The sequence below is a fragment of the Mustela nigripes genome, chromosome 12 (assembly GCF_022355385.1).
Source record: "Mustela nigripes isolate SB6536 chromosome 12, MUSNIG.SB6536, whole genome shotgun sequence".
Classification (NCBI taxonomy): domain Eukaryota; kingdom Metazoa; phylum Chordata; class Mammalia; order Carnivora; family Mustelidae; genus Mustela; species Mustela nigripes.
This window is the reverse complement of record NC_081568.1, coordinates 111,406,745-111,434,412: the sequence shown is the minus strand read 5'-3', so window position 1 is coordinate 111,434,412 and position 27,668 is coordinate 111,406,745. Positions and strand designations below refer to the sequence as shown.

General features: G+C 34.1%; 1 protein-coding gene across 7 annotated transcripts in view; it reads left to right on the top strand.

Annotated features, from left to right (window-relative positions):
* The window catches only part of TMEM161B (transmembrane protein 161B), a 67,145-nt gene that overhangs the window by 25,311 nt on the left and 14,166 nt on the right, over positions 1-27,668 (top strand). For 3 of the 7 annotated variants that reach the window (XM_059418206.1, XM_059418202.1, XM_059418203.1), the window contains 3 exons: positions 8,171-8,254; positions 10,232-10,329; positions 14,204-14,360. In XM_059418206.1, coding sequence (XP_059274189.1) covers positions 14,296-14,360 — 65 coding nt within the window. In that variant the 5' untranslated portion in view covers positions 8,171-8,254; positions 10,232-10,329; positions 14,204-14,295. Of the gene's footprint in view, positions 1-5,528; positions 5,594-8,170; positions 8,255-10,231; positions 10,330-14,203; positions 14,361-27,668 lie in introns of those variants that run through there. The other 4 variants (XM_059418208.1, XM_059418204.1, XM_059418205.1 and 1 more) reach the window with 4 other exon arrangements.

Below are 27,668 nucleotides of genomic sequence, written 5' to 3'. Positions count from 1 at the left end.
CCCAGAAGCCCCGAGAAAACAAGTTTTAACTTTACTCGTATTCGTGAGTAAATGAAACAGATCTAGGCTTCTTATCATGAAGTTCAGTTCACAGTGTAGTATTTATTTAACGTATGGCTGCTCATCAACTCTAGATACTGTCCTGGAACTGACGTACTTAAACAGAGTTTGGAATTTGGTGGTGGTGAACTTTTCTACAATTACTATGACTTCTTTTGGCAGTTAACAGAGTAATTTATTTAAGATTTTTTTTTTCTACCTCTGTTCCTAGTGGTACTTAGCCGTGTATAAGCTGTCCTTCAGGTTATATGTAGTTGGTGTATAATTTGTCTTTGCTTATTGTATTCTGGCTTTTCTATGACTGCATAGCCACCTTTTATTTTGAATGAAAAGGCACCTCAACATTGAGTTTGATGACCACAGATGTGCTTAGTGTGAAGTTGAATTTTTAAAAAATCATCTGTTCAAATTATACCTCTCACCTCACTATTTGAAATTAAAGTTATACCACATTACGAAATAATAAATATTTTGTATTCCATTCTTCCAATTTTCTTTACTAGAAAAATATTTTTCTTCTCAAAAATGTTCTTAGTTCTCCTTTTTTACATGCCTTTTTATGTGACTGTCAGAGTTTATTGATGGGATTCTGCTTTAACAAGAATTTAGGTAACAAAAATCTCTTCTTCTGTAACCTGTGAGCATCTATTACTAACCTTGAAAATTAACTGTGAGGAGTCTGCTGCTCTCACTGTTCCATTCCTCCCTCTTTCCCCAAAGGGAGGAAAAACTATGGGGAGTTGGTTTCTTTGTACCTTTAGTGTAAACTGCTGTCCCTAACATAAAGAACACTTCTAACAGTTGCTCAGATCATCCAGAGATTTTTTTTTTTTTTATCATGTCCAGCCTACCACTGTATAGTAGCCAAAGAATTCTCTACTTTCTATTGTAATTAAAGTTCCTTTTTGTTTTGAAGTTTGCTTGGCCCCTCTTTTCATGGAGAGGTAAGTGATAGGTTACATTCTTTGTACATTTGAATAGTGGGTTTTGCATGAGGAAGTAGGATTTTGCTTTTTTTTTTTCTTTTTTCTCCCCTATACTAGCTAGCTTCTTAGCTGACCTGCTTTCCATTTCATTGATTGTTTAGCTTAAACCTGCATTCTTCTTTACCCCCTTTATCTCCCGAGGCTCTCACTTTGATCTGCTACTTCTTATCATATGTTCCTCACTGGAGACATGTTATGGTTGGATTTATTCTGATTTTGTCTCATCCTATATTGAGTAAATGGCGTGCAACACCTTCATATTCAGTTGCTCTAATTCTTTTTGCCTGTCTCTTTTTGCATGTTGCCTGATCCAAGAATCTGCAAGTTCCCTTTGGTGAGAGAAACCTACTATTCAAATGCACAGTAGGTGGGACCTAAGACCCAAGGGAAAGTTTAAATTGTCAGCTACCACCCTTACGGAATGCCTGAGTCCTTGCTCTCCTTGCCTTTAGTCCTCTTAACTTCCATCTAGTTCCAGAATGCCATGCTGTTCTAGTAAAGCTTCCAGTAAATAACGAGAGTGTGTATGTATACTGATATTTTAGTTACATGTGCTGAAAGGTTTCTAGGTTTTAAGTGGTATTTGTTTTCTTTAATTTTTTTTTCACTTGTTATAATTACTGAGACTTAGAATGAAGACTGAGAATATCTATAGTTCATTGAACACTATTACATCAAAAACTCGTGATGTACTATATGCTAGCTAACTGAAATAACAAAAAAGTAAAAAATAAAAAAATAATAAAAAAGGAAGTATCTATAGTGACCTGTTTTGAAATAGTTTTGTATAATTAATTATGTATTAAGATCTTTTTAGCTTGCTCTCAGTACTAAGCTTTTCTCTACTTGTTCATGTTTGGATTTCCATTGTAAATTTCTGAAATTTTTACTTTTGAAAAATTTTAAAGTGGTTTGCTTTAAATGACATTTTTTATTTGGTTTATTTATTTATTTTTTTTTTGAAGAGTCTGGATCAATGCATTCTGTATTTTCTGATACCTATATTTTCAGTGCTATTGAACTTTAGTAAGAAAAGTTATAGTCTGATGGTATTTTATGTAAGAGGCTTATATAAGAAAAGTAGTAAAAAATTATTTCAGTGATTTAGTGAAGTGGAACATCAGGTTGGCTTTATTATCTGAGACACTGCTGACAATTTGAACATAGGTGAACAAAGCCACTGAATAGCCAGGTATATGTCATAAAATACCCTGATAATAATGCATTTAACTTAAATATAAGAAGTTCAGTTTTTTAGTGAGATCCTCCTAATACTTTTTATTTAAAATTTTTTTTCTCTATTTCAAACAAGATAATAAATTGATGAGAAGGAAAAATAAGAGGTAATGAACTATATTCTCATCAGCTAAAGATAATCACTGTGTACATTTTGTAGTATTTCCTTCTAATCTTTTCTGTTCAGAGGTTGTAATGTTCTGTTCATGGTTGTAATGATATTGTATGTGCAATTTTGTAATATTAACACAAAACATGTTTCTCTAATTGTATTTTTGTAACCATTCTTATTAACTGCTACATAGACTCTAAAGCTAATTAGCTTTCATATGTCTTCCAAGCCCATATTAGAAAGGCATGGTGCAGCAGTTATAAGCACGTTGCAAGTTATTTTGCTGAAATAGACATACCAAATAGCAAAAGGAAAGGCTAAAAACTGAGACCAGAGCTTAAAGTGTCTAGAACATGGGAAGCACATGGTATGGAATCCAGCTATGTATGAAGCACTGTCTCTTAAAGAAAACTGTGCAACTGTACTTCTAAGTTTTACTTTGAACTTTCAGACCTTAGCTATTCCATGCTGCCTGCCAGTCTTTGTCTGCTCCACGTCTCAGGCAGCTTTCAACTCTAAACCTTTCTCCTCAAATTCTGTGTATGCCTGCCTCAGGCTCAGCTCTTGAAACCAGAGCCCCACAATCAATTTCTCGCCACCAAACCCACAGCCCTAGTTACATGTGCAATCCATCTTTATTTTAAAAAAAAAAAAAAAGTTTGTAAATTTTAATTTTGGCTTGAGGAGGTGGTATCCTGTCTCTCAGGGCCCAGTTACTGCATTTGTGCACTATCCCTCTTTTCCTGCTTCCTTTCTTCCTTGTCATTAATTGCTTCACTTCCTTTGGATTATTCCTGTTAGCACACACACACACACACACACACACACACACACACAATTTTTTTTTTTAAGATCTCTTATTAAAAGTAACAATATATAAAGAAGAGTCATAGGCCTGCCTCCCTTCTGCCTTAAAACACGAAGCCCCTTCCATGTCCATTTCTTAGTTTTGGCCTATTTCCCTTTTTTCTATATAGCAACATTTGTCACATGAATTGTCTTCATGAACTCTACTTTTCACTTCCCCTTTTTTTTTTTTTTTGAAGATTTTATTTATTTGAGATAGAGCGAGCACAAGTTGGGGTGGGAGGCAGAGGGAGAGGGAGAAGCAGGCTGTCCACTGAGCAGGGAGCTTGATGCAGGACTTGATCCCAGGAACCTGGGATCATGACCTGAGCTAAAGGCAGCTGCTTAACCGACAAAGCTGCCCAGGTGCCTCTACTTTTCACTTCCTTATTAACTGTTAGACTTCTGCCATGTTTTATTTTCCCCTTAGGTGATGTTATTGATTCCATAAATACCACAATTACCTAATGACCCTAAGTTATCTCTGAGCTCTAGATTCCAATAAATAGTTGTCCTCTTGATGTTTTCACATGATGTCTCATAGATACTTAACAACTCAGCATATTTAAATTAGTGGTTCTTCCTATTCTGCTCCATCTCAGAATATGTACTACCATCTTCTTCAAATCAAAAGGGTAGATACCCTTCATTCTTTTTTTCCCTACTTCCTCCTTTTAGTCCATTAGCAAGACCTGTTGACTCAATGTCCAAAATATATATCTTTCTCTTGCCTGCTTCTGATTCACAGAGTAGCAAAGAGATCTAAAAGGCAGATAAAGTTATTGCTCTCTCCTGTTTTGAGACCATTATTTTAATATAAAATCTAAACTCCATACTGTGACAGAGGAGGCTTTGCATGATCTGTTACTTTTTATCTCTTCAGCCTCCCTCATCCATTTCTCTTTGCATGTGCTACAACTGCCTCTTTGGCCTTTTGGTTACTGCAGTGTTCTGTGTTCTTTCATGCCTTTGTGCTTTTGGACATGCTCTTCTCTGCCTGGAATGCTGTTCCCCTCCATTCTTCTCAACCTTTAGGTTGCTGGGTAAATGTCATCTCAGAGGGATTTTCCTAACCTACAGTTTAAGTCTTGTCTCTCATTTTCACCATTTGTTTGGTTCTTTTGTGTAGTTTCCAATTTTGTGTAGTATCCAAATTTGTGATTCTTTTTTTTTTTTTTTGGTCATTTTTTAATTGGTTAAATTTTGTCCCAGCTAGAATGTAAGTATCAAGAAAGCAGGGACTTTGGCTTTATTGTATGTGATTAAGTCTCCATTGCCCTGCAGAGTACTTGGCTCTAAGGGACTCCGTAAGTGTGTGGAGAATGAATGATGGATGAATGGTACATGAGTAGCAGACGAGAAGTGGCCCTAAGAGCACCTAGCATCCTTAGGTTCCAGCTTTGAACAGTAATTATTACTGATGTAGATGACCTGAGTTTCCCAATAAAAAGTATAATAAGTGCAATCCATTTTAGAAAAATGGATTTACAAAAATGAGATTAAACAAGTTTGAGTATATTTAAAAAGAAAATGAGTCCTAAAAAATGAAGAATCTTAAAATTTTCATTGTCGTAGTGTTCTAAAAGTAACTTAAGTTTTCCTATACTAAGAGTTCCTTCATTGATTAGCAATAATTAGTAATTTCTCAGAGCTAAATGACTAATTTTAATCTTTTTGAGTTATTGCATAATTGGTCTTCTAAATGTTATGCACTCAATCTTTTTATTCATGGAATCTGTATTTGCAGTCTGCGTACTTGCTGAAGTTCATTTGTAACCCCCAAATTCATACTTGTGCTTTCAAGGTCATTCAAAGACATATCCAGAGTGGCAAAAAATTTGAGTGGCCCAGTGCCCATGTTCCCAGCTGAGGCCTTGTTTTACCTTTCATATCGTAAACAAGTGTGCTTTTCATGGTCTGTTTAGTATCATGTTGTTCACATTTTAGCTTTTTGTTGATTTTACCATTTAAAATGGCCTCCAAGCATGGTGCTGAAGGGCTTTCTAGTGTTCCTAAGCACAAGAAAGCTTTGCCTTATTGAGAAAATTTGCTAGAAATACTCACAGAACTCAGGAAAATACTATGTTTAAGATTACAGTTGTTAAGTAAGCTTTATTTAGGCATGAGTTATAGTGCTGTTGGCTGTGAATTAAATGTTTAATAAATCAACAGTATAAATTAAATAAGGTGTCTTTAAACATAAACACACATAAAACAAGGTTTTGTATTGATTGATGAAAATGTTGTGACCAGAGGCTTGCAGGAACCTAACCCTGTATTTCCCCTAGGAGCAATGTTCAGTGTTCGCGGCGACTTTATAGAACATAACTACCGCGAATAACAAGAATCGACTGTAAGTTAAAATTCTGGACTTAAATGGAAATTTCAGGAAGTGCCTCTTCCCCCATGTTAATTACAGTTTAGAGACTTTTTGGTTGGGATAAATATTTTATTTTAAAACCTTTCAACTATGAGGAGAACTGAATTCATTTGGTTCGGTGATCCTTTTTGAGCACTTACTATATGCCAGTAACTGTACTAGTTTTGAAGCATACAGAAACAAGTCATAAAATCTTTCCTCCAAGAATCTTTCAGTTAGGGGAATATTTCATTTTAATCCAACTGGTCTGATACCAACTGCAGTTTAATTTTGACACTACCTGGAGTTAACATAGACTCCATTGGTTAAAGACAAAGTTCTCCGTAAGAATGCCAAGGCTTCAAATGCCAGCTGAAAGTTCTTGGAATCTCCAGGTCACCCATACTTCTGAAAACTGGCTACTGGCTACAAATTGGGGCATTTCTATGACACCCCTCATGTTCAGTAATTTCGTAGAACAATTAGAACTCAGGAAAGTTCTATACTTACGATTACAGTTTTATTATAAAGATGATAGAGGAATAGGTTTGGGAGGAAGTGCAGTTTCCATGGCCTCTCTGTGAAGTCAGGGCATGTCACCCTCCAAGCACATTAGTGTTTTGGCCAGCAAGGATGCTCCTCAGAGCTTCATTGCCTTGAGATTTTACGGAATTTCATTACATAGGTATGATTGAATCTAATCTCTAGCCCCCATCTCTGCAGATCAGGTGTCTAAACATCCCAACTCTAATCACATGTTGCTATTTCTGGTGACCAGCCACCATTCTGAAGCTATTTGGAGGTCAACTAGGAGCTCCCTTGTTAACATAATAAAGACACCCCCTCTCACTCAGGAAATTCCAAAGGCTTTTAAAGCTCCTTGCCAAGAACTGGGGACAATTACCAGATATATTTATTTTTTATACTACAGGACAACTTGCCTTACAAATAGTAGAAGGTAAATTAGGTGTTCGCCAGATGGGAGCATAGATGTTTATGAGCAGATAGAAGAATATGTGCAGAAACATCAAGGGATGAACAAATTTGTGGAATAAAATGTTATTTAGTTAGCTAGAATGTCATGTTTAAAAAGGTAGTTGTTGAAGGTGAGTCCGGTAAAGTAGGTAGTCCGATCATGAAAGTCTGTGGAAACAGGTCACAAATCCTGTGCATATTTGGGCCTTACAATGTGTGTTCTAACTTCAGTGGAAAATTTCAAACATGTGCAAAGAGTAGACAATAATACAGTGAATATATAATGAAAACAATGATCTATGTACCTATCACAATTAACACCTGGTGGTCAACTTGTTTCATCTGTGTTCCCCTTCATCTCTCCTTTACCCAACATATTATTTTGTAGCAAATATTATTTCATTCATAGATATTTCTGTGTATATCTTTATGTGAGCTTTTAAAAATAACTATAATCCTATTTTTACAGCTAAAATTTTTCACAGTAATTTCCTAACATCATCAGATATCCAGTCATTTTGCAAATTGCCAATTTTCAAAAACAGCAGATCAGTTGCTAGCATTTTTTAATTGAGATACTTTATTTTAAAAATTTAGATTTTGTAATTGAAAAATTGGAAGTTTAGCAATACTAGGGATATGTTTCTCCTTTATAAAAACAGGGCCTTGATCAAAGTCTTTGCCTAGCTGTCTCCTCACTGCTTTACCTTGTGAAGACTCTTGGAAAGGATTCCAACAGGTGCTTACCTTGATAAGATTTGCATTATGGAAAGATAACTAAAGTTGGGATCAGAATGCATTTGTTGGGGGGAAGAAAAAAGAATGTATTTAGGAGAGTGTGCAGGGAAGACAAGGACTACAGTTAAAGAACAGAATTAATGATGATATGTGGAGAGGGCACATTGAAAATTAAACTTGAATATCAAGTTGAGGTAGTTGGTAGATAGGAAATTCAGGTGAGACAGGAAATTGAAAATGAGCAAGTGGGTGCTTGGGAGAGAATAAGTGATTTGTTTGGGTGTTTTGATGGTGTGGTGGAGGTAAATACACCCAGTTAATTGGAGCCCTAACTTTAAGGGTTTTATAAATATGATTTACTCTTATTTTTGTATACATAAAGTGTGAGAATTCTCCAACTAAATTAAAGGAGGGGAGGACAGAAAAGGAAAGCAAAGACTACTTTTATTTTGAGGACATTCAGAGAACTCTTTTTAAGACAACTCTCAATTCCTTCTGTGTAAATGAAGGGTGGGTTCATGCCAGCTTGCCTGCAGAGTTCAGTCCATTTACTTTTAATTTACTTTTAATAGTAGGCCTGTATAGCCTTACTATATATTAATAATTGTCGGTTATAAGAAATATACTTATAAACAGCATTGCAGGGTCTGGCATCTAGTAAGTGCTTGGTAAGTGCTGGATTTGAATCAAAAGCCTTTTAAGGCCTGAGCAGTAGTATCTTAATTCAGATTAGAGTTTTTCACCTGATATTTCCCTTCAGTATCTTCACAAATAGGAAACTCAATAAATATTTGTACAATAAATGAATAATTCTGGTGATCTTAATTCCTTTATTTAAAAGGATTCTTTTTTCCTTAGTTTGAGATGGTATCAACATCCTACAGAAGAAGAATTAAGAATTCTTGCAGGGAAGCAGCAAAAAGGGAAAAGCAGAAAAGATAGGTAAGTTACATTGTTGAGCTTATAAAGTGTTAAGTATTTGACACAATTTATGTAAATCGATCTTGTACATTGGTTAAAGGAACTTTTACTAATAATGCTAAGAGCGTTTGATAAATTGGAGATTAAAACCCATGATCTAAAATAGTTTTGAATTACCTTTTAAGAAAACCCAGTATTTAGTAATTTAATATATGAGCACAGAAGTGATTATTTTACTTAAGAATGGTTAATTTTATTCTTTGTATATAAATTATGAAAATAGTATAGCCATCATATTAGAACTTGGTGGGGGTTGACTGGGGAGAAAAACCAGAGCTCATCTTTTTACCCTGTAACTCATTTACCTGTTGATTTGGGTTCTTTCCCAGGTTTTGCTGTCATTCAGTATTATGAGATGGGGCAAATTTATGTGCTTTTAACTTCTTTTTATTTTTTCAAATAGAAAGGGTAGACAGAGTAACTTTGTAGGTACCATTCAGTTGCTGCAAATTATATTGGCATTTAAACCTTTATGAAGAGAACTGCCTGCTAATAAACTTCATTGAATAGACCACAGCAGTCTTATCTGTTGAAATGGAAGGACGAAACAGTAATTTTGAAGGATCTTTCCAGCTTTGAAATTTTTATCTCTATTTGAATTGAATTCTCAAGTAAAGTACATGATAATTAGCCTCTCTATATGGGCCTTAGTGTCCTTAGCTGGGGAGGACTTAGGACCCAAAACTATGATTCTGATATATTACAAAATGTCAGTGACAAAAAAATAGTCACCACATTTCTCATGTGTATAATAAAAATGATATTAACCTGGGCTAATACATTTGTAAGTGCTAAATTTTTTTTAAAATTTTAAACATTTTTAAAACGTGATTCTTTGGCATGAAATTGGAAATTTTAAAAAGACTTTTTTGATCTTGCTACCATTCTCTTTTACACTTATCATTGCAAATATACCTTGAAGATCATTGGAATATTAAATGTAAGCCCTCCTTCTCTTTTTATTTTGAAAAGGCTTTACATGTACAAAAAGATGCCAAAATGGCACTGTCTTATTCCTGGTAGCAATAATTACTGTTTAGTTTATTGACATGAATTGATATTTTTACTGAGTTTTTTCCAGAGTAAATGAAAATTGTTTCTTGGTATTGTGATTAATGCTTTTGAAACGTAGTTTATTACTTTTTATATATATGTGATTGTCTTTTAAAAATTAAATTTAGGAATGATGCACGGGCACCTAAAGAACTCTTTTATTTCCCCCATTCGTGATTCAGTAAAAGCAACTCCAGATGAGCCTTTCACCTTACTGAATTTCTTACACACATAAATCTTAATATATTTCTTCAACTCTGACTTGTTTATAGCTACAGGTCTCTTTATACGTATGTGTGGACATAGATAATTTCAAAGAGAAATGCATTTTTGTTTCATTGGCTTTTGTTCTTGCACCTAAGAAATAGTTAAATTGTTTTGAAGTGAAATACTAGAAAAGATGCCAGTTCCTTGCCTTTGCTTTCTTAAGTGAATTTCATGTCACAGAGGAGCCACTTTATCCTCTTTAAGGTATTCTGAGGTTTTCTTCCGTATGTTTAAATATTGTGTGATAATGGTGTTTCTTTAATTTTTTATTTGCTTTTACTCTTGTACCTAAAGGAAAAGACTTAGTTGTCTTAAAATCTACACAGGGGAGTAGGAGAAATAGGGTGAAGTGCTAAGCTAATAATTAAGATTTTTTCACTAATTTAGGTAACTCTTTTTCTTGGCAATCTGCATACTCATAATAATTTACATCCACATTTTGTAGTCTTCCCTTTAAAAATTACCTTTGACTATTGTACCTCCTTTTTGATGAAATATTAAAAATTCTGCTTCTTTTATACGGTGAAATTTAATACCCCATTTCTGATTAGTTGATACAAGCGCTTTAATAACAGTATAGGTAACTTGCTTTTTGTGTCACTTGTCTGATTTTTATAGGAAATATAATGGTCACATTGAAAGTAAGCCACTGACCATTCCAAAGGATATTGATCTCCATCTAGAAACAAAGTCAGTTACAGAAGTGGATACTTTAGGTAAGGGAAATCTTGGTAAAGTGTTCTGTAAATCTCAGTTTTCTACTATGCTAGTGAAAGTACTTTCATTTTATCTATTTTTTGTTTAGTTTTTAATCATTAAGTCCATTTTACGGAATATGAAATCTTTTTCAGAACTTAGAAGCTCAAAATGACTTCATTAGAATTGAATTTCTTTTTCAATTCACTTAACCTGTACTAAGAATTATTTTTCCCATTTTTCAGAAAGGCTGACTTACATGTTTGTTATGCACTTTCTGTTTTATGTCGAGATCACAGTGACTTTTCAGCATTTTGAATTCTAGACTTCTTGCCATAAGTGCCATTCTGTTCCTTTTATGGTGTGGCTTGCACAAATGCTTTTGGGTGTTTGTTTTTAATTACCTGAACTTTTATGCTCATGCTTAGTAGACAGGAAAGTGGCTTTAGAGCAATGATCTGGATTAGGAATCAGAAAACTTATTCAAGATTTACTTTTGCCCATGGGATATTTCTGATAAGTTATTTGTTTTTTTCCTCCTTCCTGTATATCAGTGTTTGTAATTGTATAGTAACTATAATGATTTTATATTTAAAATAAAATTTATATGAAATTATTTGAATCCTGTAAGGGAATGGCATCTAAGATGACACGATACTAAACACTGATTTTCGAACCTGACTGTCCCTCAGAATCCCTTGAGCAGCTCTTTAAAAAGAAAGATTTTTCATATCTACCCCTGGAGATCAAGTAAATCTAGAGTGAGTTCTGGGAACTTGTATTTTTTAAAATGTTCTTAATGGTTCTGACTTTGTACCAGGTTTGAGAACTAATGGTTTACCTGATAAGTGAGGCATAAAAATAACATGTTAAATAATTTTGGTAATGTATAAATATCATATGTAATTTGGCCCTTCTTGTGTTAAATCATAACCACCCTGAAAAACCTTAGTAGCTTCATGTAACATCTCATATAGAAATTATTTAGTGGTACAAAATGGCTTCAGGATATTTGAAAGTTGATTCTATATTTACAGAGATTTGTACGTGTGTATTCTATACACACACACACACAACACATATTTTTTAATATGTTCTATATAATATTAGAAAGGGTGTCCTAGAATCCAAAAAGGTCAGTGAGGAACAGTATAATATTATTAAGACTTATGACTGGTTATGTCATCCTCTTTTTTCTTTTTAACTATTTTTCATGCAAAATCTAAAACATTTAAAAGCACTTTTTGACTAGTTGTCACATTGGCTTTATTAATCTCTTATGTATGTTTGCATGTATAATATGTTCTTAGACATGTAAATATAAGAATATATATACATTCTCCCTGATTTCTAGTACAGATTTTTGTCATTCTTACTAGTAACTCATGTTAAATGAATAATTATTAGCTTATTAACTTTAATAATAGCTTAAATTTAAGTATTTATCAGGCATTGTTTTACGTGCTTTACTTTAATTAGCCTTCTTCCAGTTCTATTAGGTGTGTAACTTTTATTGACCTTTTTTTATTCCCCCTTGAACTCATTGAATTCATATAGTTCAATAACTTGGTGTGGGTAGTATGCCAAATGTGGTAGAGCCAGTTAGTGAGACCTAGGCTATTTTAGTGATCTTAAAAAGATTAAAATTAAGGCCTTATCACATAGCTTCTTCAATATTTTGTTTCATTAATACAGTTTTGAAACTAATTGCAAATGGTAGTAGTTTAATAACTGGCCACATAATTTCAAGAGCAGAGTAAAATGGGGAGATGTTTTATTTATGTTTCTGTAATCATTTGTGAGTGCATGCTCTGTGTGTGTGTTTAGGTAAAAGTAGAGGGTTTTCTCCTTGAATTTAATAAGGTACACTCATGAGTTTAAGGCAGATCACTAGGTTTGATGAGTTTTCTTTAGTTTCCAATAGCCTAATGAAAGGCACATAGATAATTATATTATTGAATACAAAAAGAATATAATACTTGGGTAAAACACGTAGCCAAGATTATGTATAATTTGTTCTTTTGTTGAATGTATATATATTACTGGTATCCCAATAAGTATCTTGAAAGTCTGTCTTAATTTGTATTAGCTATCTGTTATAAGAACCTCTAAAAGTGCCTAAAAATAGAAAACTACTTGAAATGTCACTTACCTATTTGCTATGAGTGAATTTCCTGGAGGATACCTCTGAATGTGGGCAGCACGAATTGGAACACTTGCTTCAGTTCTTAATAAAAATTGAAAGCTTTTAGGTAAATGGATGTCTGTCTACCCAACTAGATATTTGTCTGTCTGTTCTTCCCATTTCCCTGTCCTCCTTCTGAGAAGTCATTGATTCCAGATTTTAGATTTTAGGGTGATTTTAGAGGAGAAGTGAGGTGGCTAGAGGGTAAGAGTCCTTCAGCTACTTCAGGGTAAATCTTTCAGACTGCTGCTATTCATAAGCTAATATATTTATCAGGAACAAAAGAAAAAAAAACCTAACACAGTTAAAATAACTAGCTGCAAATTAAAAATTTACCCAGTCATAAAAGGATTTGTAATTTTTGTTATAAAGATAAGAGTTAGTTGTTTTAATATTTTAAATGTCTTACTTTGGTGTTTTATTTTCAAAATACTTTTTCTATAAATGCATGATTTTAAGTTATTCTCAGATACTACATTTTGCAACTAAAATTTTCCCACAGCAGTGTAGATTATTTTATTATGGAAACATAGGAATTGATGTTTATGTATGTGACTTACTCCCACATTTTCAGGAGGTCTTCTGCAAAATGATGCTGACACTTTGGACTGCACTCAGGCAGAAGTAAAACAGAATATCTTAGATGAAAAGAGAGAATCTGATTTATTATCGGAGAACGCTAATTTTAATGTAAACCCTCTGTTGGAAGGGCTATCGTTTTTATAGAAGGCATTTCATCGACTTTTCTTGCAGGAACACAAGCAAGAATAGAAAGTAGATGTATTGGTTATTTCAATCTGCATTAACTCAAAAAATTATTAATCTTCCTTTAATGCATGCAGTTAATAACTATAGCAAAGCTTAACTCTCTTACTTCACAGAAATGAAAAATGTAAATAAACTTAACTTTGTACACCAATTTATACCTTCATGTTAAAGTATCATACTTTAGGATCTTAAAAAAAACATCTTGAGGGGCACCTGACTTCGACTGAGGTCATGATCCTAGGATCCAGTCCCTGTCTGCTGCCTGCTCAGTGGGGAGTCTGCTTTTCCCTCTCTCCTTGCCCCTCCCCCTTGCTCATTCTCTCTCTCTCCTCTGTCTTTCTCTCTCTCTCACAAATAAATAAGTGAATAAAATCTTTTTAAAAATTAAAAAATATATTTAAAAGAGGGGTGCCTGGGTGACTCAGTTGGTTAAGCATCCAACTCTTGGTTTCTCAGGTCATGATCTCAGGGTCACAAGATTGAGCCTCCCACCAGGCTCTGTGGTCAGTGCAGAATCTACTGGAGATTATCTCCCTCTCCCTCTGTTCCTCCCTCTGCTCCTGCTTTCTCTCTAAAATAGTAAATAAAATCTTAAAAAAATTTTTTTAAACCCTGATTTTTTAATTTCTGTAAAAAACAGCTAATTAGCTGAGAAAATACCAGCTCATTTTGTAATCATATATTTTTAAAAACAGTTTAAATAGTTTTTGGTAATCATCCCAGGTCTTAAGAAATTATTTAATTTGTGAGGTATTAAAATTTAATTTTGAATGTCAACATTCTCTGTTTCCTGCATTTTTAGATTCTCATATTTGCAAACCTTACATTGCATATCAACAAATGAGAAAGTTTAGCATGGCTAAAGTTAATTATAGTTAAATCCTCCTAAGCTGTTTATTTATGAAAGTTTAAGTAAACTTTTTTTGACCTTTATTTTTCAGCATTGCATTATTTTCCAGAATACCAGTGGCTGGTGGATTTCACAGTGGCTGCTACAGTTGTGTATCTAGTAACTGAAGTCTACTACAATTTTATGAAGCCCACACAGGAAATGAATATCAGCTTAGTCTGGTGCCTGCTTGTTTTATCTTTCGCAATGTATCCTTCAGAACATCATTAGTAATAATATATAAGTTTGTGCTCCTCTTGTAGCTAATACAATTAGATCTCATCTCTTATTTGAAAAAAAAAATTGGGGTAGAAAATTTTTCTTTGTTGAAATCCTCTTTATTTAATAGAAAAAACTTGACAAGTAGAGGTAAATAGTTTAAAAAGTGAAATACAAGAAAAGATGCCAGTTCCTTGCCTTTGCTTTCTTATGTGAGCTTCATGTCACAGAGGAGCCACTTTCCCCTGTTTTAGATATTCTGAGATTTTCTTCCATATGTTTAAATATGGTGATATTTAAATGATGTTGCTTATGGTGATAACGGTGTTTCTTGAATCTTAGGTTATTGCACCTTTCTCCCTCTTCCTTTTCCTTTCTTCAGTTCCTCCAGAATAGTAAGAAAACAACTGTTTTACCAAATCAGTAGTCAGTTTTTGTGATACCTATAAAAATATTATTTATAGTAAGAATTATAGTGTTTTACCACCTTCCTTGAACAATTTTTTATTCTTGTATGTAGACGCTAAATTTCTTTACAGAATTCTAAACCTCAGTAGTTCAAACACATCATTTCTTTTTTGTTTTCCATTGGAAATAGCCTCCTGGAGCTCTCAATTCTGTAAACTTAACTGCATAGCTGTTAACCTGGGATTTTCTTTACTGTCTTCCCTTAGAATTCCTTGTGCCTCTTTTTGGATCACATGATCTGCTTGTCTTTGGTTGACTGACCTTTGGCAGAGTACTTGCCCCTATAGTGCCCTGGAAAGGGGTGTTTTTAATTTTGAAATCTGCATGCCTGAAGTTATTTTCTCCTCATACTCAGTTGATAGTTTGGCTCAGTACAAATTCTAAGAAAGTTTTTCCTGAAAGTTTTGAATGCTCTCGAGAAAACTCGATGCCTTCCTGCCCTTTGCATATGCCTCTCTTTCCTCTACGTCCACCCTCTAAATACTTTTTCTCTTTTGGTATTCTGAAGTTTTCATCATTAATTGGGTTAAATTCTAGGTTTAGCTTTTAAATCTGGGGACTCCTCCTTTTTTACTTGGCAGTTTTTTACCTTACTTTTATTAAAATTAAACATTACCTCCTCCGTTTCTGCTTCTCCAGAGATAGCTCCTTTTTGTTTGATATTTACATGAATATTTCCATGTGGGTAAAAAGCTCCTACTTGATTTTAGTTTTTGGCTTTAACTGATAACTGTTTCTGTGTAAATGAGGACTTGGCACATACATGTGGCTTGTCATCTATCACTAATCATTTCCCATTCACCTCGCCTTCTAAATAAAGATACTGTCATTTTTTAGAGGAACTTTCCTGCTTTTTTTCTTCTCACTCATTTTATTTATGTACGTAAAAACAATTTTTTTTTATATACTGTCATTTTGGTGTGGAGGGAGAGACCAGAAGTCAGTGGATGTGCTCAATCTACACTTTTTTTCCAGAAATTTTGTACTGACTCTGTGATAAAATTCTGTTTCCTGTCATCTTTTTCAGGGACTCATTGTAATAACTTATTCTTCCTTTGAATGGTTCTTTAATATTATTTCCCTTTTTCCATTTATTTTATTTTCTTGATTTTTCTCTTAATTTTCTCTTAAACCTTTTGCTGAATTTTTTTATATGAACTTTTAAAAAAAATTTTGAAGACTTTGATGTTCTATTTCCGTATCATTCTTGTGTCATGGTTGTGTAACATCTTTTTAGTTCTAAGGATATTAGTATCTTTTAAGTTTTAATTTATGCCTAGTGTTGTTTATTTTCTGAGTATCCCTCCCCCCTGCCTTTTTAATTGTCATCATGTTAGAGATTGGTCTTAAAATGTTGAATGACTTTTGATTATATTTAAGAAGAAGGCAGTTAAAAATTAAAAAGTTTTGTACAAGTGGCTGGAACTTGGTAGTGGCCTTTTTCGCAGATGACTGAGTGGGGGACTTTATAATATCCTGGGGGACCTCTTAATATCAGTGTCTGCAGGTTGTTGGGTTGTCATTTTCTCCAACAAGAATTGTCCATTCTCTCATCTTTGGGGTATAAATCTGACAGCCAGTGTTGCACTGACTGGGGAAGAAGGCTCAGATATTTAATGTAGAGGCATTAATTTAAATGCATTTCTGTGACTCCCCAGTGCCTCTTGTTTTCATGTCTTCATTGTCACCCTAAGTTTTGCCTGGTGCTTCCAAGCCAGATCTTTGCTGATGTATTATCTTCAGATAGTATTTCTTCTGGATTCTGCCAGTATTGGGGAAGGGCCATCACCTAATATGAATGATTAGGCAAGAAAAGCTCTGGCAAGTCTGGTTATTGCTAATATAGTCATTCAACCTATCATCCTGTTTTCATTCATCCTGCAACTTCTTCACACGTCCCTGCTGTCTCCATTTTCTGAATTTTCCAGAGCTTATGAATGAGTTGGCTTTCTTTTTACTGGGTTTCTCCCTTTGTTGACCCCAGCGTATAACAGAGAAAGTGGAGGCCTAAATCCGTTACTGCTTGTTCATCTGTTTAGACTGTCTTCCAAACTTTTGTTGACATTGCTTTTCTAGCAACTGTCATCTTTTCCTCTTCTTTGTTTCTGATGGCTTTTAGTTTCTTTGCTATATAGTTTAGTCAGATTTCGGGAGTAAGCAGAATAAATGCATATCCTACATCTTTTACTTTCAACTAGAGACTGCTGAACTGTCTTTTAAAAATATAAATGGATACTATTTTGAATACATGATAGGATTTGACATTCAGCATCCCTATGCTCCTTGTTGACTCTTTGGGTTGATTTAGGTGTAATGTAGGCCAGAAGAGCCAGAACAAAGTCTTTAAGAGTTGACATCTTCACCATGTATATATTCTGCTGGATAGAAATACTGATTATATATGTCAGTTGAGAAACATCCCCAGATATCTTGTACTATACTAATCTCAAGAGGAGATAAAGTTGATAAGCAATTAGAATATTACTTTTTAATTCTATAGTGTTAAATATGTAAAAATACTATGCAGTCAGTATAAAGACCCAGCCGTAGACGTCAAGTTACATAAACACACTAAAAATATCTTAACTTGATAATTAGCACTAGCTGACTACTTTTTTTTTTTATACTTCAAAATATTTCTCTGAAATACTGCTTATTTTGGAATATTCTTCATTTTCGTCATAGTTGATGGCAGGATATTAAAATGGTCTTTGTGGTATTTATGTAGAAATGCATACTTGATATCCAGTTTTATTTAATGTTCTACAACGCTTAATACCTATTTACCAGAGAAATTAGAAAAATGTACCTCTTAAGAGCTACTCAGATTATTGTTTATGTGAATAAATTTCATCTTTCATTTCATTCAGTAATGCCTAATAATGCGAGAGCAAAGGTCCCACACAGTGTTCTGCACCGAACTGGCTCTGCTTAGTTTTAAGTAGTGCACTTGTGAAATGCTCCAGACAATAGCTTCTCTGCGGGAATCTGGTAGCTGGCTGTCTCGCCATCCTAGAGAAGACAGAAAGTGCTGAAGGGCTTTAGAATCCAAGCTATTTTCTGCCAACTTTAACCCTGCACAAAGGGGATAGGGAAGAAGAAGGAAAGGAGAATTGTGTGTATGTTTAGGTATGTGATTTTCCTTCGATCTTGTAGCATGTGAGAAAATGACCTACTGCCTTCAGTGGTATGCAGGAATCCAGAATTCAATGTGAGCTCTCCAGATTTAACGTCAGGGAGGAGTCTGTTTATAGCCCATCTTTTATTTTAGTTATAACATATCTGGTTTGCCTTTCACACCGTATGAACAGTGTGTAACTGCAGTGACCCCTGTCTGGCTTCTCTTCATTTTCTTATTATATGTGCCTACTTATTAATCAAACACATGTCTCCATTGATTACATAGGACAATAGTTCCACTTAATTCCAGAGTCACACATACATCAGTTGATTCAGAAATTCTCTGCAGTTGTTAACTGATAAAATGTCCTTTATTAATGTGGTCCCAAATTTAGACATGTAGAACTTAAACAATTGGCTCACTTAAAAGTGAGAAAGAAAACTGTTTCATTACATGGTCATTTTGGTTTTTTCTCCCCATCAGTTTTATTTGACATACTCATGTAGGACCACAATTACAACTTATACAAAATCTTGAAAGTTGTAAAAGCCCAGGAATGAGGGTTTTTTTTTTTAAATGTGTGACACTCAGCTCTTGAACCCTCGTACCTAATACTGGGCTGTCTCTTACCATCAGCTCTGCTTTCTGTTTCGACAGAGTTGTACATGCATCTCAGCTATTACACCTTCTGGCCTCACTCCTAAACCCAGGCTCATTCTCAGCTTTACTCCTTTGCCTGTTTGTAATTCTAACCACCTCATTTGATCGAGTGTCTGTGTTCCAGGACCATTTATGCTAAGTTACATGGTATGGGGAAGACAAAGGGTAAAGAAAGCCTTAGAGTAAGGATGGAACAGTTGTATTAATTGTCTTTCCTACATGATGACCCATGAAGTCTTAGAGGCACTAGAGAAATGTCTCCTGATTTTATAATATGAAATAATATAATTTTCATTTATGAACAAAGGAAAAGCAAAAGGTAAAAATGATGCTTACAAAAAAATTCAGTAATCCTTTGGTAAAAGTAAAACTTTTTAAAATTAAAATACTTTATAATCGATGGTTTTTTTTTTTTCCAAAGAAACTGTCTTATGAATAAGCTGTATCACACAGTAATATTGAGTCAATTACGTGAATTTGAGTGAGAAGAAAGCTGTTCTACAAAGAATGATAGAGCTTCTCAGTAGTCCTATTATATTTGGTTAAAGGACTGGATCATTAGTCACATTTCCACATTGCTTGTATTTTACAATGTGGATGGTTTAAGGTACAAAACCCTATTATGTATGTTCTTAAGGCTATGTTTTAAATTTTTAATTTGCCTTGGTTGCCAGACATGCAAATTTCATACAGTGCCAAAAGTTGGGAATGGTTTAAATGGAAATAAATTCTAAGGTTTTCTGTGTTAAATATTAAGTTCTATATGTAGATTTGTAAATTAAAGTGTGCAAATTAAATGCTATATTTGTTTGCTCTAGTAAATAGACCGCTATAGCAAACCATCACAACTTGGTCACCTTTTCTAAATTCCTTCAGGGATTCTAAATTACTGTATTCGTATTTTATAAAACGTTCTGCTTTATATCAATAAGAAAAATGAAACTCTAAACCCTGAAGTGAACTGCATCTGTAAGCCATCAAGTCTCCTGGTGAGAAAGGAACAGAGTAAAAGCTGTTGAGTCTAAACCAAAGTACTTGGTTAAAAATTTGTACGTAGCATGGTATGTCAAAGATTGTTTCTTTTACAGACTTTTGGAGAACTTCTGTAAAACCATTGTTGCCAGTTTATTTGCCTTTCAGGTCAGAAGCCCAGAGTTAAACAGAGAACTTACTTTGGGAGATAAAACCCGTATTTCTGGATTATTAATTTATAATTGAGACTTTTTTCCCCCCTTTTGGCTAGGAAGTGATAATTTTCCTCCTACACCTAAAAGTTTAAGGATAATCTTCATTATTTTGCTTTATTTTAATCCAGATGACTAGTTAATAGTTTCTTGTTTGCTTGCTTATTTTTAAATAAAACCTATATTTTATGCTCCCAAAAATCCGTGACTGTTTTTTCCTTCTACAATCTGGCTAGGTTGAGGAGAAATTCTAAACATGCATAATAGTTTTGGTTTTGTTTTGGGGGGTTTTTTGTTTATGTTTTTGTTTTTTGCCTAATTCTGAGAGAAATTTAGGTGCACTGTTTTCTCTTTAAAGTAATTGAACCTTCTTTTAAGAAAATATGAAAAGATCATTTTAGTTTAAATTATTCAAGTTGGTTGTTCTATTTTTTAAGTTGGAAGACAGACTCAAATCTTAAAATGATTTTACTTGATAGGTCATAAGGATTAATGTACTTGTTAGTTTTCAGTGTATGTACTGTAGCAGATTCTTGATACAGATTTTAGGCTTTGCAGTGACAGTGCAAAGTACAATGTGTTTTTAGTTATTGGTTGCTTTTTCTTACATAAAAATAGCTGTAAGAGGGTTAGCCATTGAATAGAAGAAACCTTTTTATTGTTAGTTGTCACAAAAACAAGACTATAATCGCTCATGGAGTAGAAAACTTTCAGTTTACATGAAAATGACTTAGTTGTGTGGAAAGATGATATTTTTTAAAAAATACTATAAATTTTTTGAAAAAAATTTGAGAAACTTCTGGAAAACCTCTATGTTTATTCTTAGAATAGTATCCATTAGATTCATGTATTGGCCACAAAATTCTTTCATAATGGGATCTCTATTTCCTTCCTTCTCAGAAAAAGCATTGATAAATATCTTTGAATAATTTCAAGATGTTAGGGTATAGAAGACATTTTCTTAATATGAGAATTCGGTCTTTAAAAATAATGCAAGTACAAATTAAATTAAAACAGTGTCTTTATAAGTAGGTGTTCTGTAAGTTGCTAACCTAGATCTGAGAGAAATTTGCCATTTTAGATCTAAAAATTAAGCCTATTCATCATTTAAAAGCTCTTTCTCCAGCTCAAAGGTAAATATATTTAAGATATTTCCTACTGATTAAATCTTTCCACTTGTCCTTGATTTTTCTTACATATTGAAATTTTGGTGTTTGCCTGTATAGTTGCTTAATTCCAGTTGTGAAAAATGTTGATATTACATTAGAACTTTAAAAATGTCAGCCATTTGGCAGAAAAAAATTTATCCTGTCTCTAACATTGTTTTTATTTTAAGGGTTGAGATTTTGTTACCTAAAGTAAAATAAGTTAGCCTTTAAAGTATGTGGTCCATTCAGCTGGGACTGAGGGGTTAAAAAGGAAGAAAAATTATTAAAAGAAAATGACTATTTGCATCAGTAGTTTTGCATTTGCTGTTTTGAATATTTACTAATATATTCTTTATGAAAGTCTAATATACAGGATAATCTATGAAAATAATAGCAAGATAAAGGTAGTAGAAGAGTTTATTTAAAGTACTTGATCATTATTTCCATTAGATTATAAATCAGGAAATGTTTTGTCTTCAATGTTTTTTGCAATACATGTCTGTAAATATAGAAGCCTAATTTTTTTGTATAATAATGTTATTTACATTATCAGGTTGTTTTTATGTATGAAAGGATAAAAGTAAGTGTATCTTACTTGGAAAAAAGAACAGATTTAAAGGAACTAAGTTAGAGAAATTAATTTTGAAAGCCATTCCTATCATATTTCAGGTATAGTCTGTTACTTATTTTTTTATATGAATAATTTACAGTTAGTAAGCATATTCATGGGATTAGAGCATAAAAGGATTTTTCCTATTTCAAAATAATCTATTATATTTAGGTATTAGAGACATTTGGTAAGTAGCTCAACAAAAACTTTGTTACTATCTTAGCTAGTATAGAGAGTGTCTGTAAGTGGTCTCAAAATAGAGTTACCACAGTTACTGGTGAGGAACTCTAAATGGGGTACCACAGTGTACTTATTTCGCCTGCTCAAAAAATAAGCCAGTTTTATATTCTGATATGTCAAATGCTAACAAAAGTCTTTCTTCATAGGAAGTTTTTCTTTAGTCTGCTACTATGTACTATTTAACAAGTTTGGACTTATTATATATTAATTGAATAAAATACACATTGCTCCACAAGTTTGGTGAAACAAGCAGATGAGTTTTGAGTTGAAACATGGTGAAGAGTCTACAAAATAAAATCCCATGATAGACTTCAGTTGGTTCAGCAGATCTTTGCATAATTCTTTTGGCCAGGAATAAACTTTCAGGCACTGGGGTTATTGCTGGAAAATACACAGATACTGTTCTTTTTCCTTTCCTTTCTTTTTCTTCTTTCTTTCGTTCTTTATTTCTTTCTTTTTAAGGTTTTATTTATTGACAGGGGCACAGCGAGAGAGGGAACACAAGCAGTGGGAATGGGAGAGGGAGAAGCAGGCTTTGCGCCAAGCGGGGAGCCCCATGCGGCTCCGTCCCAGCACCTTGGGATCATGACCTGAGTTGAAGGCAGATGCTTAACCGACTGAGCCACCCAGGCTCTTTCTCTTTTGGAGAAAGAGTAGAACTCTTGGAAAAGCTGCCCGTTTACTTGTTTATAAAATAGTTAAATGTTTGTTCTGTTCTCTTCTGGGTTGTGTATACATCAGGCTTTTGCCAGTAGATGATTAAATAGGATTGAAATCATAACAGTTTCATGGCATTGAAGCATTTCTAACAGTTGGTTAATACTAATTACCATTAACATTTCACTATATTTTAATAGGATGTGGAAATAATTTCAGTGCATGAGATTGAAAAGGTGGGAAAGCAAACATATGTGCTTTATGCTGTAAATTCATAGTTATTTAGGTTCTTTTAAACTCCTTTTTTTCTGGCATTGGTGGGGGGGTATGTTGTAGATCAAGACTTTATTAAAGCCTAGTTTGAATTTCTTCATATGTTAATGTTTGTCAAACAATGTGTACACATAGGTTATATAGACAAAAGTATTTAATACGTTGTCTTGAAAACTAAGTCCACTCTCTGATACCCCTTGCCACTTCTGTTCGTGTTTTAGCTGGTTATTTTGGCTTTTAAAGATCTTTGTGTTTCTAAATGTAATGCTAGTACTACTAACTGTTAATTCAACAGTTCTGATAGGTGAGGATTTTCCTTAAATTATGCCAGCCTCTCTGCTTCCTTTCCTTTATGTTAATTACTTCACAATTTTACTGAAAAGTTTCAATAGCCAGTAATTATTACACCTATGTAAATAGTACTCATATCTGAGCATTAAAAAGTATTGTAGCTTCTTGTGTAATTTTGTTCATTACTTTTAAAAATTTACTTATTTTTGTTTGTATTTCTTATTAATTCCACTAACTTCTCAGTATTGTTTTCCACAAAGTCGCTTATAACTTGTATTAGTTCCCACACGTTTCCCCTTCCCTGTGGAGATACCCTTCCTAAAGACTTCATTCTCTAGCTTCTAGCTGGAGGATTGGCCTCAGGCCTGCCAGACAGCCATGATTCTGGGACATACTTTTGTTATCTTGGCGTTTTCTTTGCCTTTCTCCTAAGTTTAATTTCCCGTTTCCAGAATTCAGTGTTTTTCTCTTTCTTGGTTTGTTCAAATGTTTTGGTGGGCTTTCTGATGACGTGGTGTGCATTCACGGTCACTAGTTTTAGACTGCAGTCTGCAAAGTGTCTTAATTCTGTATTCTGGTTAACCTGGATATAGAATTACAGGTCGTTGATATTTTTCTTCATAATTCTGAAGAAGTTTCATTGGTCTCAACCTCAGACTTTACTGTTAAGTACAGTGTCATGATATGTAATCTTGCATGTGATTTGTTTTATTTTTCTTCTCAGGAAGTTTTTACAGTATTCTCTGACTGGTTTCTGAAGATTCATAATCGTATACCTGTTGGAAATCTTTTTTTTTTTTTTTTTTTTTTTTTTTATTCTTTGTGCTGGGCTTCTGGTAGGCTATTTTAATTTAGAAACTTTGATTTTGGAAATATCTTTTATGTTGTCTTTGATAACTTATTCCCTTTTGTAATCTCCCCACTCCCTGTTCTCTTTCAGTCAGATACTATACCTCCTAGATTGATCCTCTCATTTTGTCATAGTTTATGCTTGATGGAACTTTGCCTCAACTTTATCTTTGAAACCTATTTTTTAAAATTTATTTTGCCTAGGGCGCCTAAGTGGCTCAGTCAGTTAAGCATCTGCCTTAGGCTCAGGTCATGATCCCAGAGTCCTGGGATTGAGTCCCACGTCAGGCTCCCTGCTCAGCGGGGAGTTTGCTTCTCTGTCCCTACCCTGTCTCGTGCTCACTCGCTCTTGTCTTACTCACTCTCTCAAATAAATAAAATCTTTAAAAAATTTTGTGGGGCACCTGAGTGGCTCAGTCATTAATCGTTTGCTTTTGGCTCAGGTCATGATCCCAGGGCGCTGGGATCAAGCCCTAGATCTGGTTCCCTGCTCAGTGGAAAGCCTGCTTCTTCCTCTCCCACACCCCATTCTTGTGTTCCCTCTCTTGTTCTGTCTCTCTCTGTCAAATAAATAAAATCTTTTAAAAAAATGATTTTGCCTGTTCTATTGATTTTTGTTTAGCCTAATGAAATAATTTTATGAAATACAGATACATCTCATATGTAGATATCTGTGTATAAAAACATACATGTAAAAAATTTTCACTCTGTTGCCTTTTTCATCTTTCTTTTCTCCAAGTTACTTTTTCCCCAACGCTGTTTTTTTCTCTTTTACATAAGGTGCTATCCTCTAATACAGAGATTGGTAAACTGGCCTACTGCTTCTGAGTTGCATCGCGTTTTTGTATAGCTCTTGAGCTGAGAATGCTTTTTAACATTTTTAAAGGTTGTTTAAAAATGATTAAAAAACAGAAGAATATGCTGCAGAGACTGTTGATGATCCACAAAGCCTAAAATATTTACAGTCTGTTCCTTAACAGAAAGTTTTCTGATCCCTGCTTTAATGTCTGTAGATTCCTTGCTTTTCTTTCATGGTTAGGAGTCAGACACTACAAGTGAGTTGGAAACTGTGTAAATAGGGCTTGGTTAGCTTTCATGGAGATAAAACTTGTTAATGCTGAAGTTAGTTTTGTTCTGGGTAGACTGTAATGTCATTATCTGTTGGTCTTTTCTTTGGGGCCTTTTGGTTTCACTAGAATAGAGTCTGTTCTCCTCACCTGAGGGTGTGAGCCTGCTGCACATGTTCTGAAGGTGAGAGAACACCTTTGAGTATGTAGGCTTTCATTTATTCTGATTTCAGTACAGTTGCCTTAATGTAAATTGTGTACTTCAGAATCAGTTTCTTCAGAGGCTAAATCTTCATCTTCTGCTGGAGTCACAGTGAAGTTTGTTATATGACTGCACAGGGAGTGGAGAGTTGGGCATCCAGTTTCTACTCACATAGAAGTCAGCTCCCTTCCTCTCTCTTCAGCCTGACATGACACTGCTGTTATGTAGAATATTATACCTCCTAGATTAGATTTTCACAAAAAAGGTTGAAAGATTGAAATATAACTGGGAATTGTATATGAAGTAAAATTAACTTATTTTTTTTTTAATTATTGTATAATCTATTTGTCCTTGTATACAATCTCATACAACTTTTTGGTACTGAAGTTCATTATTTCATTCCATTATATAGAAAGCATCATTATTGCTAAAAACTACAAAGAAATCTTTAATATTCAGAACAGCCCTCTGCGGTTTTAGATGTATTAGTTGTATTTTACAAATGAAGAAATTGGAGACACAGAGTGGTTAATTAACTTTTACTTGGAGGATCACATAGTAAGAGTAGAACCAAGATTCAAGCAGGCAGCCTAGATCTAGAGAATGCTTTCTTTCCATCTGTGTTACACTATAGTTCAGAATAGCATATGATGGGGCGCCTGGCTGGCTCAGTCACTTAAGCATCCAACTCTTCGATCAGTTCAGGTCTTGATCTCAGGGTCATGAGTTCAAGCCCTGCATTGGGCTCCATGCTGGCGTGGAGCCTAAAAGATAGCATCTGATAAACATAGCAGGTGAATTTGAATAGTGATGCTGTAAGTTCAGAAGAGAGAGACAATGGGCTGGAGAGTTAATGGTAAGCTTTACAAAGGATATAGAGCTTCTGTTTTTGAGTAGGTAGAAGGGAATAAAGTAGTTCAGATAATAGGTTGTGATCCAAGACAGTATAGCTGTTACCTTTAGAAAATGTTAACACACCATTCTGATTTAAGTAGAGGCTTGGGGACTGTTGAATGAAAGCTTGAACATATGGATGTAGCCAGATCACAATATTACATTTCAGAATATTGTATGTGTATTTTACACTATGGGTTATGGGAAGGTTTTGTTCTCATATGGGATTCAATAGAAACTTGGTTTCAAGATTCATCCAATATTCAATATGAATTGAGGGTGTGGAGGTTATAACAGTTTTAGGTGTTTGTGGTTAATATATTAAGGTAGAAGTGATACAAGGAACATTATGCTTCCTGTCTGGATTACATTGCATCTAATTTTGTTACTTTCTTCCCTTGAGTGTTGACATATTTTGTAATTTAATTATTCTATGGTAACAAAGTATTGAGGTGGGTGTAATATTTGAGAAATTTCATTTTGGTCATTTCATAGCACTTTTGGCTAAGATTTTGTTTTGCTTTTCATTGTAAGTGAAGGAGTTGGAAATTGTCTCTAGATTCTTGTATCCATTTTCAGTAAAAATGAAGCAGTGTTTTTCCAGCCTGGGCTTAGGGCCCTCAGCCAATGAGAGAGAGCATAGGTAGCTCTCAAAAGCAGTTCAGTTGTGATTTGGGGGAGGTATGGGTTGTATTTTGCTTTTAATCTTACTCCATTTTCCTTATTCTTTCCCAGTGTATAATGCCAAGAAAGAGGTGAATGTATTGTGTTTGATATAGTAAAATGAACCACCAATGTTGTTTCTTTTATTTTTAAGTTTTAGAGAAGACTTAAATGAGTAAGGAACATAGGATTCAGATTATCCTAGAGGGAAAAATTGGAGCATCCGTATTCTAGAATTTCATCATCAATCTTAAACATTGTTTTGTGTTTCACTCCTTTAATGCTGAAAGTTAAGATGAAGTTTAAAAGACTTGTAAAATTGTTCTAACTTGCTTTCTTAGAAAACTTGGTACTCAGAGATAGATTCTCTGCTTCATTATAAGAAAAACAGTGATTTGCATGGGGAAAAGCTTTAGTAGTCCTATTTATTGAAAAAGTCGGATATTTTTTTAATTGCTTTCATAATGTTAACACTTAACCTGGTTTCAGCTCTTAATAAAGTGATTGATATCACTTAATCATAGATATAATGAGGTTATGCTTTTATTAATGCATTATTTTAAGAATAATTGTATAGGGGCACCTGGGTGGCTCAGAGGGTTAAGCCTCTGCCTTCGGCTCAGGTCATGGTCTCAGGATCCTGGGATCGAGTCCCGCATTGGGCTCTCTGCTCAACAGCGAGCCTGCTTCCCCTCCCCTCCAACACCGCCCCCGCCCCCGTCTGCCTCTCTGCCTACTTGTGATCTCTCTCTCTGTGTCAAATAAATAAAATCTTAGAAAAAAAAAAAGAATAATTATATAATAGGAGCTTATGTGTGTAATACTTTTCTTCTCTGAGTAGATGTTTGGAAGTTTTAAACAGAGAGGTCTTAATTTTGTAGTTTTTAAAAAGTAAACTACTGGAAACTGAATCATAATGTAAATTTAAGCTACAGTGTGTTTTTACTTTTGTTAATTAGAAAATGGTCCCA